At 30.3% G+C, this 18,914-nt stretch overlaps 1 protein-coding gene and 1 pseudogene across 9 annotated transcripts; one reads left to right on the top strand and one right to left on the bottom strand.

Moving 5' to 3' along the window:
* Window positions 1-255: 255 nt before the first annotated feature.
* Window positions 256-10,231, top strand: LOC112790679 (chaperone protein ClpC, chloroplastic-like; annotated as a pseudogene).
* A 630-nt stretch (window positions 10,232-10,861) lies between these two features.
* On the bottom strand, window positions 10,862-17,884 carry LOC112791320 (uncharacterized). 9 transcript variants are annotated; one of them, XM_025834122.3, is made up of 11 exons: window positions 17,524-17,884; window positions 16,585-16,677; window positions 15,928-16,043; window positions 14,484-15,214; window positions 13,273-14,363; window positions 12,976-13,188; window positions 12,388-12,464; window positions 12,156-12,248; window positions 12,006-12,079; window positions 11,789-11,921; window positions 10,862-11,294 (listed from the first exon to the last, which is right to left on the bottom strand). In XM_025834122.3, exons 1-11 carry the CDS (start codon window positions 17,606-17,608, stop codon window positions 11,211-11,213), a joined length of 2,790 nt encoding a protein of 929 aa, XP_025689907.1. In that variant the 5' UTR covers window positions 17,609-17,884; the 3' UTR covers window positions 10,862-11,210. The 9 variants fall into 9 exon arrangements, with proteins under 9 accessions (XP_025689907.1, XP_025689916.1, XP_072092102.1 ...); XM_025834131.3 differs by having other exon boundaries at window positions 12,388-12,461; window positions 17,524-17,841; XM_072236001.1 differs by having other exon boundaries at window positions 12,388-12,461; window positions 16,335-16,677; window positions 17,524-17,838.
* Window positions 17,885-18,914: the final 1,030 nt, after the last annotated feature.

Raw genomic sequence — 18,914 nt, forward strand, 5'->3', positions numbered from 1 at the left:
CATTTCTAATTTTTTTTATTAAAAACTAATTTATTGACTAATTATTTACTAATCTAACGAAATTTACATTTAGAGCTAAAAATTCAAATATAAAATAATTTATTTATAAGTTATTTTTAATATAGCCATTTATTGTTTAAGCTATTTTGTCAAAAAAATTTAATTAAACTGTTTACCTAAACTACACCTTATTTTGAGCAGGTAATTAGACTAGTGGAAGGCCAAGTTAAAGAAATATTTGTTGCCCCTCCAACTATGGATGAAGGTTCTCCAAAGAATAATATTGAGATGGCATCTTCTGTTGTGGCTCAACACAAAGATCTCAATCAAAGAATCAACCTTGACAAGAATTCTAAAACGCCCATCCTTGACATTTATGGAACTGATGTCACAAAATTGGCACGAGAGGTAAAATATATAATTATATATATATATAGTAGGGTTTCGTTTACATCTATTTTGTTGACTTATATCATCGAATAACTTCAACTAATGAATTTCATTAATCAAACCGTTGAATCCAAATATTTATAGATCAATCTAGTAAAATTTTATATAAATTAAAATTGATTTGACATGACATCATCATAACGCTTTATTTTTAAGTACAACGAAATATAATTATTGGATTACAAATCTACTGATGTCCGATTTTTTTTTAAATTTTGCAAACTTTGTTATCAAGATAATATGACATGATTATGTGTTTGTTTTGATGAGTTTTTATTTTTTTGATTTATTTGTTTTCAAAATTTAAAAAAATAAAAATAATTTTATGTTTAAATATTTTATATAAAAATAAATTTTTATTTATTAATTATGTTTAAATATAATAATATAAAAATATTTTATTTATTTATTATATAAAAAATATTTTTTTAAATTTTTTTTAAAAGATGTAAATTGTGATATTTTTTAAATTTTTTATTTTTATTATTAGAAATTTATTAAGTACATTAAAAAATTAAAAAGATATATATTTTTTATTAAAAAATATCTTTTGGTATCAGTTTAATGATACGGAAACAAGCCCTATATGACCGATTGTTAAAATTCATCACAAATTAAAATTTATTCTATTGAAGGTTCTCAAAATTCCTTAACGTTAAAACTATTAATATTAAATTATTAAAAAAGAAATATTTAAATATGGAAGCGTACCTGAATTTATAAGTATGATAAAAAAAAATTTGGTTTTTTTATATTTTTCAACTAAAGTCATCTGTATTCTTAATAGGGTTGAATCATAACTCTAACCTTTAATGAAAAAAGAGTTACGGATGTGACTTTGGTATGTTGGAGATCAAAACTCTAAAATCACTATTTATATTTAAGTGTGACACCCATTAAACCTAAAACCCAAATAAAATAATATTTTTTATTTTATTCTAAATCAAAAAGTAATAATAACTTATTCAATTAAGTATTTATGACAATAAATGAGATCACTCTTATATATGTCATATAATATGAAATAGTTTAATTTGTGAGTATAATTAATGTATGTATTGCCCATAAATAGATTAAAAAATAACAATTTTCTAACAATCTCCTACTTGAGCTATACATATATATTTTCCTAAGATAATTACATCTGAATATTATTTCCATGATTACTTTAACAATTTAGTCCGTCTTATACATTAGTTATAGAATTACCGTTGTTTTTATCATATTAGTGTCGCGACGAAACTATGATGATTACCATACTAATATACTCTACGACATAGATCAAATTTAGATGAGAAAATTCAGAAATTACATGCGAAAGTGATCTCATGCATGCCTATTTTCAACTGGTTCAACTTTAATAAATTTTTGGAAATCACGAGTCAAAGTAAAAATAAAACTGAATATTTTATTTCTGCAGAAATATCTATCTTTGTAAATTTGTCTAAACTATATGAACATCCAAATGCACACTTTTACTGAAACAATATATTATAAAATGATATGAGACCCATATAAATAGTATTTACGTGAAAGATCTTGGGTATTTGTTTCTTACTAATCAAATATGCATGCATTTATGGAGTTTGTGCTAACTTGTTCAAACACTCTGAACTCTCTTATTTAACAAAAATTTAAAATATTAGACTACTTAATAAATTGTCATAAAATAACTCAAGTGATCTTTTAAATTTATTTTCGTAATTTATGACAAGTATTTGTAGTCACAAAAATAGATGCCTTCAAAAGGTATATTTTATATTCAAGTGTTTTAGTAAAAAGAGTAATAAGTGTCTTCTCAACACCTTTATATAATAGTGGACCATCATAAATATCTAGCATAACATTAATATTTAGTCTTTGGACAAAAATATTAATTTGCAAGTGATATTTTAATATATTAATCAAACATTGATAATAAATCCTGTCAAACTATAAGTCTATCTTTGGACAAATTTATTGTTCACATGGAGTCAAATAAGTATCATATATTTATTACCACAAATATTCTCAACAAAATTCTATCAAATAATAAGTCTATCTTTGGATCGACTCATTGTTCACATGAAAACTTGATAATTATACCTATTTATTACCGCATATATTTTCTATCAATTGGCCAAATATCAATATTTCTTTGGGCCGACTAGTGGTTGCATAATTAAATAGACAATAAATATAAGGTTCAATATTTATTATTTGGCCAAATAATAAACTTTTTTTAAGCCGATTATTATATGCATGAATAATAAGCATTGATTTAAGTTTAACTAATTACCCAAACATATATTTACCATCAATATATGTATGCAATTTAGCTAAATATAGATATTTTTTTGGGCTACCACTATTCGCATAAATTATATATCATTATAGTTTTAATATTCCAAAATAAATCAGTTTTTATAAAAGAGCTACTTTAGTAGCGTAATATTCAATTAATTTATTCTAAAATTAAATTTTATAAAATAACTGGATATAATAATTAAAATTATTACTAATTTTTTTATGTAACAAATTTAAAATGCTTTCATAACAAAAAAAAATAAAATAAAACACAATATATAATAATCCCATAATATTGTAAATTCTTATTAATCAATTGTTAATTTCTTTATTTAACATAAAAATTGAATCCACAACAAAAAAATTCAAATAACAAAAAAATTACAATAATTTTTCTTATATAACAAAATAAATCATGAAATAATATTCATGCTATTATCTTCAATAAATAAATAAATAATTACATTTTTTCGTAAATTAAACCCAAACAAGAAAAAAGAATAAATAAAATTCTGTTTGTCCAAATAATATTCACCATAAAAATTTCTAACAAAATAAATATGGGTAACATCAAGTTAATGTTCATACCATATCATATATCTTTATCTAGAATAAATATTCATGTCATGTACAATAATATAAACAAAAAGGTGAAATCTTTATAGAAAAGTATAGATAGATAATAAAAATATTAAACAATATGAATAATAAATATATTAGATGTTCAATTTACTAAGTGTGTAAATGATTATTCTAATATTTAGATTTAGATGAGTATTTTGGAGTGTAGTGTACTAGTGCGTTTTATTTGAATTGAGTCAATTTTAAAACATGTTGTTTATATTGTTCAAGAAAATCATTGGTTACCTAACATAACTCAGTCCTTATTATTATTCTTCAGTATATGTTAGTTGAATAATTTTTGTTAATTATGAATCGAATCTCCCTTTTTTTTCTTTTCTTTCTTATTATTATTTTTTGACGATTCAAACATAGATAGCTCTGATACTACTTGTTAGACATTCTTAGAGTTGTTTAACTCCAAAATCATTCATGTTAAATCATTAACAAAGAAATACTTGAATCTGAAAGCGTACCTCAATTCATAAGTATGGCAGAAAAAGTTTAATTTTTCGATCTTTCTCAATCAAAGCCTTCTATATACCTAATAGGGTTGAATCACAACTTCTTTAATAGAAAAAGAGTTATGGAGGTGACTTTGGTATATTAGGACCAAAACCCAAAAGTCACTATTTATATTTGAATGCGACATCCTTTTAGTATCGCTTATTTTATTCTCATTCAATTCCAAATAAAAAAAAATAATAATGACTTATTCAATTCAACATTTATGACAACAATGAGACTATCATTATATAAGTCACAGTGGAGCGTGAATACACACTCTAACTATGTGAAACGATTTTTGCGTTTCATTCCTTCTCCTTCTCCTTCTCCTTCTTATTCGTGTTTCTCCTCCTTCTTCTTTGGGTTCTTTCTTCTTCTTCGCATGTTTCCTTCTCATCATCATTCTTTTATTGTTGTCACGGTATTTTTTCTTTTTCTCATCTTCTTTTTAGTAATTTTGCATCATTATATGTTTTTTTTGTTTGATTTTTTTGTTTTTATTATTGTTAAGAGAGTAAATGAGAAGGTAAAATAAGAAGAAAAATTAAAAAAAAAAAGGAGGAGGAGTTTTGAATTATCAGTAAGTAATTTTGGTGCATTATGGATTTAAATAAAATGAACTTTTGGTTTGTGCTTGTTTGAATTGAGTTTGTTTGTATGTCATCATCATTAAATAATTTTGGTGCATTCTAGATTTAAATAAAGTACACTTTTGGTCTGAACTTGTTTTGAATTAAATTTGTTTGTTTGTCATCATCATTAAGTAATTGTGATGCATTCTGGAGTTAAATAAGGTGTACTTGTAGTTTGAATTTGTTTTAAACTGAATTTGTTTGTGTGTCATCATCGTTAAGGAATTTCGATGCATTCTTGATTTAAACTATTATACATATAAAAAGAAGACAACGATGATGACAACAACGATAATGAAAGAGAAAAATGAGAAAAAAAGAAAAAAGGCATCCCAATCTTTAGGACAAACTGGCACAAAAAACACTGAAAACTTATAAGCACGATACCAAAAATAATTTTATATTACACCAAATTGTGTTTCAAAATGCACCGAAACTACCATTAAACGTAACATAAATAGATTCATTGAAAAAACAATTCAAAACTCCAACATTCTATTCAAATTCAAACCTTCAACCATGAACACTAATTTTTACAAAGAAAAATGAAATTATTCAACTCGTAGATAAGACAACTACACCAGCATCAACTACTAACGTACTACGCTATCGAGATTCGAACTAACCCTCCTCCACTTGATTCATTTGGAAACAATAATCCAATTCGCCCTAACTCAACTGACAGTATGAACTTGTATCATTCATTGTCTTCGAAAATGAAATACCTGTTCAAATCTGATTTCACAGCTTGATTTAAAAAAATTGATCCAAATTTTCAAATCAGATCAAAGAGCATTGATCGTGAACGAAGAGAATATAGAGAACGAAGATAACATAGAGAAGAAAGAGAACACAGAGAATAAAAAGAACATAGAGACGTGTTAAGTTAAAAGATTGTTAGAAATAGTAGAGTGTGGAGATGAATTAGATTATAACAACTTGATTTAAATGATTTGGATGTAGAATTTTATTATAATATAAAATAATTTAATTTATTATTATAATTAATATATATATTATCATAAATAGATTAAAATATAATCATTTCCTAACATATTCAACAGTATAAATTAACAAGATTTACACTTAGATTTTTGCATTGATTAAAAAGATTAAAAGAAAAAGGAAAAAAAAAGAGTAGTTGTATATATTAAGTGAAAAGGTAGTTTAATTTAATTTGTTATAGGGGAAACTTCATCCTTTTGTGGGAAGGAAAGAGCAATTGGAACGTGTGATTAAGATAATTTGTAGATTAACGAAGAACAACCCTTGTCTTGTTGGAGAACCTGGAGTTGGCAAAACAGCAATCATAGAGGGCCTTGCTCACAGGATTTTGAGTGGCTCTGTTCCTCAAAAACTCAGAGGAAAGAAGGTCATACTCATGCTTTTTACACCTAACAAATTTTAATTTTGACAAAATAGATTTTAACATTTGTTTTTGACAGAATAAATTCCTAAATATCAGTTAAAATTTGGCAAAATGATTAGTCTATTTTGTCAAACAGAAATTGATATTAGAGGTTCATTATGTAAAAAACAAATATTAAATCTATTTTATCATAACCAAAATTTTTTAAATGTCAAAATAACTATTTACCCTTAATTAGTGCTTTCAGTTACTTAAGAAAAAGAGAATTCAACTTAGCATATTTTTCATGAGCAGGTAATCAAATTGGACGTTGCTAATTTTTTGTATGTGATACAAAGTCAAGGAGATTTTGAGAATATCATTAAGCGTATAATTAAGGAAGTTGGGCAAAGTGGGGATGTGCTACTTTTTGTGAAAGAGGTTCAAAACATTTTTGAAACATCATCTTCGGCCCAAAATTTTGCATACCATTTGGGACATGCCCTTGAAAGAGGTGTTATTCAGGTACTCTTCTATTTTCCCTCATATCCCTGCTATTTTGGTATTTCACTCAAACTTTATTTGATCATTTATTTTAAGAATTTAATTTTGATATTCTATCGGTATTTAATTATATATCATCAGCAAAAATATTTTTTTTATTGACCGCGTAAATTGTCATGCAAAATGACAAAATGATTAACGATTGCGTAAGATATTAGTCCATCAAAATTAAATTCTTATTTTAAATAGGATTTCATTTTGCTCTCATTAAACATCATTTAATAAAGTTTAACTTGTATGTATATAGTGCATTTTTGCTACAACAATGAATGAGCATAGGAAGCACATAGAGAATGATGCAACGATGAATAGACTATTTCAACAAATTAAAGTGTTTGAGCCATCTGTTGAGGAAACCATACAAATTCTAAAAGGTCTTCGTGGAATATATGAGTCTCATCATAAACTACAATACACAGATGAAGCTCTTGCCGCTGCTGCAAACTTGTCTCAACAATATATAAGGTAATTTTTTAAATTGTAGATTATTATTATTATTATTATTATTATTAGAGTAAACACCAAAATTAGTCGCAACGAATTTTAGATAAGATATTTTGGTTTTTAATAAATTTTTAATACAAATATTGGATAAATAAATCTCTCAACAAATTTTAGAAAATAAAAATTTATTAGAATAAAGTATCTGATCTCAAATTATTTGATGACTAATTTGAGCGTTTAAAATTAAAAAATGATATTATATTATTATAGTTTTAATTTGCATTTGTCATATAGTATATTTCCTTCTGTAGATATTCTTAATTATTATTAGAAAATACATAGAAAATTTTGTATGAAAATAGTTAAATTTGAGATAAATAGATAAAAAATTTTAAAAATTAAAATTAATTAATTTAAAAATAGTTATATATAAATAATTCAAAAGAACTATTTTAAAATTTTTAAAAATTTTTGGGAATGTTTTGAGATTTTTAAATTTTTCAAAAATTTATTTATACTTCATTTTAAGAACTGATTTGTTTATATTGCACACGTAGATACTTAATGGTCACGCGTGCACATGAACACTTAATGGTCACATGGACACTTAATAGCTATACTTAATAGTCACGCGTGCACATGAATACTTAATGGTCACACAAACATTTAATAGTTACGTGTGTAAGTTAACGTTCTACACCTCAGCAGTCACTGTTAGTGAATAACAGAGTAGAATAATATCATTTAACAGAAATAAAGAATTTAAAAAATAAAGAATTTAAAAAAATCCAATAATTGAAAAATTCAAAAAGATTAAAATTTTAAAATTAATTTATTCTATATTTGTGAAAAATAAAATTTTTTGATGAATAAAAAAATAAAAAAATATTCTTAAAAAAATTTAAAATTTCAAAAGATAAAATTTTTTATTTTTTTATTTTTAATTTAAAGTAAAAAAATAAAATAAAGTCCATTAATATTTAGAAGACAAAAAGATTCAAAACTGTTTTATAAATTTTAAATCCGGCCGGGCTAAAGTGTTCTATTTTAAAAATTTCGTGGACTGATTTGAGTTTATTATTATTATAACAATATATGTCAGTGATCATTTACCAAAAAAAAAATATATGTCAGTGATCGGTTTCTTCCGGACAAGGCCATTGACTTGATTGATGAAGCTGGATCTCATGTCCAACTTTGTCACGCAAAGGTAAATTAAAATGCATGTTGGTACTAAATAAATAAATACATATATAATTCCTAGCTATATGCATTGCTATTAAGTTGAGAATTAATTAAGTTGAATCCTTTGAACAAAGACAGGAAAAGAATAGGCAAAAAGTAGTGACAAAATATGACATCCAACATGTAGTGTCATGTTGGAGTGGAGTCCCATTGAAGGAAGTATCAATGGAGGAAGGAGAAAATCTTCTCAACTTGGAACACACTCTTCACAAATATGTTGTTGGTCAGAATGAAGCAATAAACTCCGTTTGCCGCGCCATTCGCCGCGCCAGAGTTGGCCTTAGAAACTCGAAAAGGCCCATAGCCAGCTTCATCTTCACTGGCCCTTCTGGTGTTGGTAAGACTGAAATAGCAAAAGCACTTGCTGCTCATTGTTTTGGCTCTCAAGATGCCTTGCTTAGGTTTGATATGAGTAAGTATTTCAATTTCATTTCATTCATGTATACATGCCTCTTATATTCTACCTTAAACCTTGTGTCATTTACTGATTTACCAACTATTAAAAATATATTTAGTTTGCGTTTTTGTTTTTTATTTGGTGTAATTATTCTGTTAGTCTTTATTATTTTATTAAATTTTTAATGAGGTCTTTACAATTTAAAAAGTTTATAATAGATTTTTATATTAGATAAAAATTTGTAATTAAATTCTTATTAGTTGTTATTTGGAAAAAAAAACAATAATATTAAAATATTGCTTTTAAAATATTCTATGATTCAACCCATGTTAAACATAAAAAAGAATATTTAAAAAATTATTCTTTTAGTTAAAAAAGACTTAATTAAAAGTTAGAATATAATATAGAGATTTTCAATTATAAATTTTTTAACTATAAAAACCTATTTAAAATTTTGATAAAATTGTAAGAACTAATAGAATAATTAAATATTTTAGATTTTATTTTCAATGTTTTTTGTTTGGTGACTCACATAAAATTGTTTTTATGTAAAGATATAAAGTTAAAAATCGTTAATTAACTAAGTCTGAGTAGCCACCTTTCTGTTTTTAAGCTTGTGAAAAAAAATATTTTTTTTTCATAAAATCTTAAAAACATAATATTCTATAAATTGAAATAGAAAATAAAAACTCAGACATATTTTGTAACATAGGTGAATACATAGACAGAGCCACCGCATCGAGATTGATCGGAGCACCCCCGGGCTACATCGGTTTCGACGAAGGTGGGCAACTAACCGAAGCCGTTAGGAACCGGTCGCATGCCGTGGTGCTCTTCGACGAAATCGAAAAAGCTCATTCAGATGTTTTCAACTTACTGCTTCAAATTCTTGAAGATGGAAGGCTTACAGATGGAAAGGGTCAAACAGTTGACTTCAAGAGCACACTCATCATAATGACTTGCAACATTGGTAACAACATCATTGTTGAATCTCATAAACAATTGTGTGATTCTACTAATAACAACAATGATGATGATGATGATTCCTTTGAGCATAGAAAGAGCCTAGTGATTGAGGAGGTGAAGCAACATTTTAGACCAGAGTTTCTAAATAGAGTTGATGAGATTATTGTGTTCAAAACATTAACAAGATTTGAAGTTGAACAAATTGCAAATCTGATGCTTGGAGATGTGAGTCAAAGGTTGAAGGGCAATAAAGACATTCACCTTTCTGTGACTTGTAGGTTTAGGGACCGTGTTGTGGAACATGGGTATGACCCTATTTATGGGGCAAGACCCTTAAGGAGGACAATTTCAAGATTGTTGGAGGACACATTGGCAGAGAAGATGTTAATGAAGGAAATAAGAGAAGGAGATTCGGTTGTTGTGGACACTAATATTGAAGGAAATGTTGTTGTCCTTAACCAGAATAGTGCTTTGAGGGAATGTCTAACTTGTATTGATCATTCAAATGGGAACAGCAATAATAATAATAATAGTGTTGGTGATGAGAAAAGAGAGAAAATGGTTGGGATCTCATGCAATTTGATGGGCAAGGTGTTTGACTTGTTGGGACATCGAAAAAGTCCATAGCTACTAGCAAACTCTGAGTGTGTTTGGAATCACAGAATGTTATAATGAAGTAATTGAATTGATTCAAATTGACGAAATGGTGAGTTACAAATACAATTTCAATATTTAGAATAAATTATGAAAATTGATTATTGAATTGATTTATCTGTCTGTATCTCTTTCTCTATCTCTCTACCCCAAACCCTCCCCCTCACCCTCCCTCACATATATATCTTTCTCTATTATCTTTTTGAGGCCAAGAACATCATATATATACTGCAACAGCAATCTATTAGCAAAGTGAACATGTATTTTCAATTTTTCTAGAAATCGTGTATCACGGTCAATTTGAACAACTTATAAATTAAGTCTGAGAGTGTTTACTGTTAATCATAACTGGTTACTTCATTCAATATAATTATTACATTTTTTATATGCCCCAATTGCATTCTTTAACGAAACTTAACTAGGAAAAAAAAAGTAAGATACTGGATACTAGAGTCTTTATTTTTTTCTTTTTTTTTTTGTTTCCCACAGTATCCCCCAACACGACAGGTCAAGAACTAATCTGTCGCAGATCTGAACTCCGTTTAAGGGTCTGCCGCTGACCAATGGGTTGCTGCATATACAAGGCGGGATTCGAAATTCGAACCCCCGACACTTGCTTAAGCGGACGAGTGAGCTGACCACTCGACCACTAGAGTCTAATTAATGCCAACGCGAAAGTAACGTACTCGATGTAGTAAAAAAAATTAAATTTGGAAGGAATCTAGTTTCTGAAGTATGACACTACAATTAATCAAAACGCTCTTCACGTGTACTTGTATATTTTCACATTTTATAAGCACTTGCTGGTATGGGGAAGATCCAGTAATGTGGATTAGCAGAGTATAAATTAAGAGGACCAAATCCCTTTTCTTTCTCCTTTCAGATTCCCTCGAGTCTCCTTTGGCTTTCTCCGAAAACTGGTTCAAAATGATATAACACGGTGCTTAAAAATATAAGCACAGTAACAATAAACTAAAATTCAGGGACAACGCATCTTTGCACATCTATCAAAAACTGCTTACTAAGCAATATATAAACATTAAAGTCCTTGTAACTATTAGCCTACGACACTAGCCACTGGCGAATCGATAACCGCTCATTTTGTCGGTCGATCCCATGTCGTTTCCAAGGTGATAGTGTTACCATAATAAACCTGCTTTGAGGTCTCATCCCAATATGCCTGGAATGCAAGTAAAAATTTCAATGAGAAAGATCAGAACAATGCACATGATACATATCACTAAAATTAAAATATCACAAGTCACTAGCCAATACCACGGCTCAAATTGCCTATTGAGACAAAAGATATCGATCCTTTTAGTTTCAAAAGATTGCCATGCATACATAAGTAAAACAAATATACAAGGAGAAAAAGGAGACAAACGCAAGTTAGATCCGTTAAAGCAGAAGAAATATAATACGTGTATTCAGAAATGCTTGATCCAGTCTCCTCATATGATATTTCACCCTCAAAGTGCATGCTTACAAGGTGCAAAGTGTTAGGGACTTGGGTATTATGGGGTGCCCAAAGTCGCACATTGGATAGTATGGAATGGAAAGTGGTTCTTCCCCCTTAATAGCTAGCTTTTAGGGTGTAGTTTCCCACACTTTCCTTAGGTACTTAACACAGCCAACAGAAGATAGCAGATAGGAGATGAGACGCTAAGTACACACCTGCCAATTAGATGGTAGACCCTTGGAGAGTTCAGTCATATCAGGCTGCTGTTGGCGGGGCTCAACTGCGTCGTGCGGCGCCTCAAGAGATTCACGTGCTTTTTGTGCCCTTTTGCGCTTGACCCGCTCCCGCCTACATTGCAGAATTGCATTATTGTATGTTTAGAAAGTTGCACAAGTCATGGATAAGAAATTGGAGGGTTTTGGAGTTACATACCAATCACCACCAAGAGGTTGAAAGTTAGCATTATCTTTGGCCTCTCCACTAGCAATTTGCTTTGCATGCCACTCCTAAAACCAAAGGAATTAGAGGAACAAAAGATTGAATGATGCAAATCTCATAAAAGGATAAGTTCCATGTGCAAACCTCTATTTCCCTTTGGCGCTTCCTTTCGAACACCTCATACACACTTTCAGGCTCTTCCTCTTCTTCAAGCAACTCCTCTTTAGCCGCCTTCCACTTATATTTACAATGTACATATAAATAATACAGAAAATTCAATGCAATATAAATTGAAATGAGTTTAAAATAGAACTGGAAAACCGATGGCATTTAAGCACCACACGCAACACACACACAGTAGCAAAAGTAGCTCTACCTTGTTCACCAAACTTGAAACCTTTTTATTAGACTTTAAGGAAGATCCAACTGCAACTGCCCGCTTTTTACGCACTACTGAAGAAAAGATTGAGTCAGGTAAAGAAATAGGAATCATGCAATGCAGGACAGCTTAATATATTGTAGCCTCACATAGTCATGAAATTTTTTTAACAATGACAATTACAAAATCAGGTGTATTAACAAATAAAACGAGTAGGATTTAAGATCACATACTGACATGAGATGTATAGTCATATAGACTCATTCAAAATTCCATAATAAATGGATGCCATAACACAGTGAAAGGAATGCTAGGGAACATAGCATTATACTAAAATATACCCATCACAAGGAGGGCTGGAGGGGGGGTGAAGATTCACCCAACATTGCTAAGAAATTGTAACTGGTTGTGATTACCTCTGATAAGCATAATAGCATACGACCATATAGGCTTAGGATTATATCTATATGAACATGACCCTCGATTGCATTAAGGGTAATGAATCAGGCCAGCTCAATCTTAACAACAAAATTTAAAGCAGAATAATCAAGTAGTAAAATGGCAGCATTTGTTCAGAATCTTTACCTTTGGTTTGGGTTTTAGCAACTGCCGATGAGGCAGCACTTACTGCAGCAGCTTCAGCAATAGTTGATGGCAATGAGGCACTCTCATCAACCGAAACAGTTGCAGGTGCCGCCATGCTAGATGAGGTCGATGGAACATCACCAGATGCCCTGTCTACCCCACCAACACAAGAATCACTAGAATTGTTAACAGGTATGTTAGTTGATCCAGCTCCTGGAAAATTCAGAAAACCAGAGTGAACAAAAAAAAAAGGTTGTAACTTGTACAAGTAGATTCATGTTACAAATAAAAACATACCCTCTTGAAGCTCATAATAAGAAACTGGGTCAGATGGATTGACCACAACTTGAGGATTTTCGCTATACAAGTTTGGAACTGCACTATAGTAGAGCTGTCCAGGTGGCATAGCAATTTGTCCATATATATTACTTGTTGGGACTTCAGGAGCTGTCTGTCCATAATACTCGGAGCCAGCAACAGGTGTGTAAGAAAGTGACTGCCCTGTCTGTCCATAAGATAAACTATATTGTGTGTAAGAAAGAGGCTGTCCTGTCTCGGCGTAAGATGGGAGAGCATGATATGGAGGTGGTTGTGGATCACCAGGTGGAGGAGGGGGTGCCTGTTCATCATCAGGTGGCAGCGGAGGAGGAGGGGCCTGCTCATTATCAGGCGGTGGTGGAGGGATCCACTCATCGTCTGGAGGTGGGGGGACAACAAACTGATGTTCTGGCAACAAAGAATGGCTGTCGCCTAGTGGATTCAACTGAACCTCATGCTCTGTTTGTCCAAGATCCTTTGCAACTGATGCATCTGCATCAGTTACATTGCCTGAGGAATTCATATCTTCAACTTCCATGTCCACATCCATGTCATCATCATCTTCAAAATTATACCCATGTCCAAGAGTTGATTGCTCAGGATTTGTATTTGTTTGAACTTCTGTATGAACATCTATACCAGTTTCCAAATGATTATCAGAAACATTAGATGAAGAAAAATGCTGAGAATTTGTAGGAATTTCATCATAGGTATCTTTCAAAACTACAGGTGAAGCATCAGCCTGAGGTCCATTCGAAACTTCAGAAGTAAGAGTGCTGTCTTTGTTGTTATTGTTATATAATTCAGAATCATGTCCCAAGCCATTCTGCTGCTCACCCACTGCTTCAGAGTCAGGGACATCTTTATCCTCAGCTTCAACTTCTGCTGATTCCGCAGTTTGGAAATTGTTTATCACACTTTCAAGTAGTTTTATCTGATTGTCAGAATGCACCCAGAATGGAAGCAAAGATGCTCCATATGAAGCAAGGGACCTAATATCAGAAAGTCTAATCTCAATCTCTAACATATACTTTGACAAGGTATCCTGATCTTGCAAATTGCCCTTTGACCTGTAAAATATGTCGACAGTAATTAAATTTGGGAAGAAACAATGATTAAAGATTACAAAAACTTAACCAAACAACTAAAACAAAAAAAATGCTGCAGAAAAGCTAAAGCTATATACTTACTCTTTTAGTGACTTCATCCTCCCTAATAAAATCTCACACTGTTTTTCAAGATGAGAAGGCAAATCAATTTGTGACTGCTGCTCTTCAGCACTGTAATTTGGAACATATGAAGGATCACCTCCATAAGGAAAACTCATACTACCATTATTCCCAATCAATTCCCTTCCATGAGTTACATTTGTATGTTCACCACTACATCCATTCATTTGGGATCCATGCCCATACAACTCATTATGAGAAGCCACTATGGTTTCTGCTGAACTATCAAGTGTGAAAGTAGCTGAAGTGTCCTGCATCACAGAAGAGGGAAAAGTGGAATTATCGATACCAACAGCACCGCCGACTGTTTTATCATCAACAGAAGGAAGCATTGAATCGCTCGATAACTGAGCTGCTTGCGCCAAAACCTGGGGCACTTCCCATGAAGTTTCCCCAGTTTCAACATTCCAATAATAATAGCGTTGGCTTTCCTCATGCATCACCATCTTCCATCCAAAATTAATATCAGTACCAAGTTGTTCATCAAAGCTTCTTGAAGCGGACATTTGGTCATTGGAAACCATTTCCTTTGGAAAATTACCAGCAGCACCATTACTTGCATTTTCTTTGCTGCCTTCAGGATCAATTGAACTAGAATTTTCCATTCTAATCTGCTGTCCATCATTCTGAGATACATGATCAACAGAGACACTGATGTTGTCTTTGGATCTTTCCTCAATAGAATCCTTAGCCTGATAAATATAAAGAACCTCTGTATAAGTAGTAACCAAAATACATAGCATATTTACTATATATTATGTACCCTACAAATATATTCCGGACTATGTTCTCTAAGTCCGAGAGGAGTTACTATACATCAACTTCTGGAAGTAAGAAGCCACCCATCAAAAAGTCGTTACCATATAAATTATTATATTACATCATAAAATAAGGGCTTTAAAGCAAAGGACCGTAGAAAATTAAAGGCCGATAGCAAAATAATTTCACAACTATGCTATAATTAATGAATAATAGAGATGCTCAGATGCAGAACCCAGTCCGTTATCAAATAATCAAGGGAAGAATTGAAAGAATATATTAGCATTGATCATGGACCAATATAGCCACATCCCTTCTCATCATATATATATATATATATATATATATATATATATATATTAGGAGTATAAATGGTTAGAGCGAATGAACTCTGATTACATCCTGCTTTATTCCAAATCTATACATATACAATCAAAGCGCAGATAGAAAAGATGGGTTGAAAAGAAGGGTTGTGTTACACCATGATTACCAACATAAACTTCATGAGTCTAAATCACATGGATAAAAAACACGATAGTGATGTCACTGGAGACTTTTCGATTCATTTAGCTAACCCAACCTAATAGGCCATGGTATTAGCAAAATCAACATTTTGGATGAGAGTAGTCAATAGGTAGCAGATTACCTCCTCATTAGACACTGGACTCTGCACCTTATCATCACCAGGCACTTTACTTGATCCATCATCCATTTCATCATCACTATATTGCCCAAGCAGCAGCAATGGATTCTGTGGTTGACCTGAGACAAAACGCCAGCTTATCAGATACTACAAACACTGGATTATCAATAGTATAGCGATGATAATGAAGACAAGAAAATTTGAAAAAATATGCCAGAAATTTTCAAAAACTATAAAGGCGGTGCTGCAAATGACAATAAATACAAAAATATTCTTCAAGAAGAAAATAAATTAACAAGCAATTATCTTGTACATCTGATTCACCTGTTAGATATGGGAAAATATCAGTCAGTCACTAAGCAAGCAAAGCCAGAAACATTCGAACCGATAAAACTTTTTACCGTCTGAACCTCGAAAATTCCTTGATGCTGACAAAAGGGGGGAACAATTGGGAGTCATTCATATTTCAATGTGGCAGCACCGACCGCATCTGAAATGAATGTTCCCAAGATCACAGCAGCCCTACAGTCTGAGAACAGTTTCTTGGGGCAAACAACATAATATGTCTTGTATAAATAGATCCATATTTCCACCAATTTAATGTTGAGCACTCATGTCGTCTAAATATAGTCCTTTTTGAAGAAAACTGACAGAACCCACCTGAAGAAGAGGGTGAATTGGGTAACCCATCACGATGTTGTGAATCAGTATCCCCTCCAGCATCACCTTGTACATTGGAGCCACCCAACTCTCCTGGAATAGTAACTATTCAGAACACGGTACATAAGAGAAATGCATAAAAATCACTCCGTAATTTGATTCCTTAAGTATTCCCTACCAACCTTAATTTCTTTAAGGTGAAATGGCTGACATAAAAATACAAATAATATACGAGATACATTATATTCATTGTTCAAAATAATAATAATAATAATAATAATAATAATAATAATAATAATAATAATAATAATAATAATAATAATAATAATAATCATCTCAAATGTAATGCTTCAAATTGCAAAATATATCTTATGTACACCAGAAGTCGTTTTGATAATCAAGTGTACTGTGCCAAATCATACAGAGACATACATTAACCCTACAACAATGTTCTACAACAAGTATCTAGCAAACCCTAGAATGTAGAAATCACAAATGACATAGGATGAAATACGAGTCATAATAATAATATGCAAATCATTTGATTTGATAAAACAAGTGCACTAAACTTCATCTACAATTTTAAACTTCACACCAAGTTATATCTTATCATAGCATACAAAAAGATATATAAACGAAGCTCATTAACTTCAATTTGAACAAAAATAGCTGTTGATCATTAAACCTCGTATACAATACAATTACAATAATCCATCAAATAACATATATATGTGCGAATTAAAAAATAATATTTTTATAAAATTCAGCAAGAAGAAGATTCATATTTGCAAACATCAGCAGAAACAAAAATCAAGTATAGTCCGTTTGCCAGGTATATGGGAATTGAACAAAACTAGGATTTCTAAAATCGAAGAAATCGGAACAAATAAACTGAAAAGAAATTTAAGCGTGAAGGAGCGAGCGATGGTGATCGAATACCAGAGGGTTCCGCAAAGAGGTCAAGTTTGACTCTGCGACCAGCGTTGCTGAGAGCGGCAAGGCGACGCTCTTTCCTCTTCCCCATTCGTAGGTTTCGTATTCGAATTCCTTATTGTGCTTCTGTTTCTGTAGTGTGCGCAATTTGGTACTCCCAAAGAAGGGAGCTTCGGATTTTCGGGTTAGGGTTTGTGGCCTTTGAGACTTCGAATCGAATCTTTCAGAATGTAAGGAAAAGTAAAATTAAACAGAGTCGATGGGATAAATAAAATAAAATGAAAATAAGATCAAGGTAACAAGCTCTTCAAAATTGGCTGAAATGTTAGATTTAATTTAGAATTTAATTTGATTTATTTATCCGCGTAAAACACACTCATTGTTAGGTCGTTCTTTTAAATAATTATTTATGTAATTAAAATAAAAAATAATTATTTTTATTAATATAATTTTATATAATTAAATATAAATATAAAATTATTTTATATTAATTATTAATTATGTATTATTATATTAATAAAAATAATTAATTTTTAATTTTATTACTTAAAACTTTATCTAAATATATAAATATAATTGGTAAACTTTTCGTATTGTTAGCATTAAAATTAAATTCTATTCTATTTTCATAAAATTCTTTAGAATAGACCTACAAATTAAATGCAGGAACATCAACTCAGGGCTTCTTGCTGATTGTCAGAAACATTATTTTCTTATTAAGTAATGGTTTTGAGTCATAATTCATTTTATTATTAAACTTCTAATAGTTAAATGAATAAAAATTTAAATATTTAAACATGTTACTTTTTGAAACTATAAAAGAATAAAAAAACATTTTTTTATTTATTGTTGAGTTTAAAAAAATAATATATTTTTTGTAAAAAAAATAATACATTTATTTGATGATAATATACATTAATAATTTGGGGTAAAAGATCAATAGTGTGTATAATTTATTTGGTTATTGTGCATAAAAATAATTAGTTCGAAATTTTTTTGACAACACACTCTTTATATTTTTTTAGTCCATAACCACTTTTCTAACTCATAACTACTGTATCCAAATATTCTCTTTTCTCTTCTGAACCAAAACCTTACCCATGAGTTAAATTTTAAAGTAATTCTTTAAATTGTACTCAAGTTGTAAAGTAGTCTTTAAAATTAATAGTTACTCAAATTTGTTTGAAAAATTATATTATAGAACTCAGTAATTCTTAAGGCATTTTTTGTAATCAGAAACTTGAGATAGACTGCCATGCTGGCACTGTAATTCCTTCGTTTTTAGTCCCTTTACTTTTTAAAATCTTAAACCCCAAATTATCTTCCCTAACTTCTCTTCCTCACTCTCTGTTATGGCAATCATCATTGCTTCAACTGCTGATTATAACGAGAATTGA

Source organism: Arachis hypogaea, chromosome 1 (genome assembly GCF_003086295.3).
Source record: "Arachis hypogaea cultivar Tifrunner chromosome 1, arahy.Tifrunner.gnm2.J5K5, whole genome shotgun sequence".
NCBI classification, from domain to species: domain Eukaryota; kingdom Viridiplantae; phylum Streptophyta; class Magnoliopsida; order Fabales; family Fabaceae; genus Arachis; species Arachis hypogaea.

Excerpts from the sequence above, each read along its gene's own strand:
- LOC112791320 (XM_025834122.3), bottom strand. The coding sequence starts at position 17,608 with ATGGGGAAGAGGAAAGAGCGTCGCCTTGCCGCTCTCAGCAACGCTGGT. Across the intron at positions 12,080-12,155 it reads AGCGCCAAAGGGAAATAGAG|GAGTGGCATGCAAAGCAAAT; the intron begins GTTTGCACATGG and ends CTTTGGTTTTAG. Across the intron at positions 11,295-11,788 it reads GTCTACCATCTAATTGGCAG|GCATATTGGGATGAGACCTC; the intron begins GTGTGTACTTAG and ends CTTGCATTCCAG.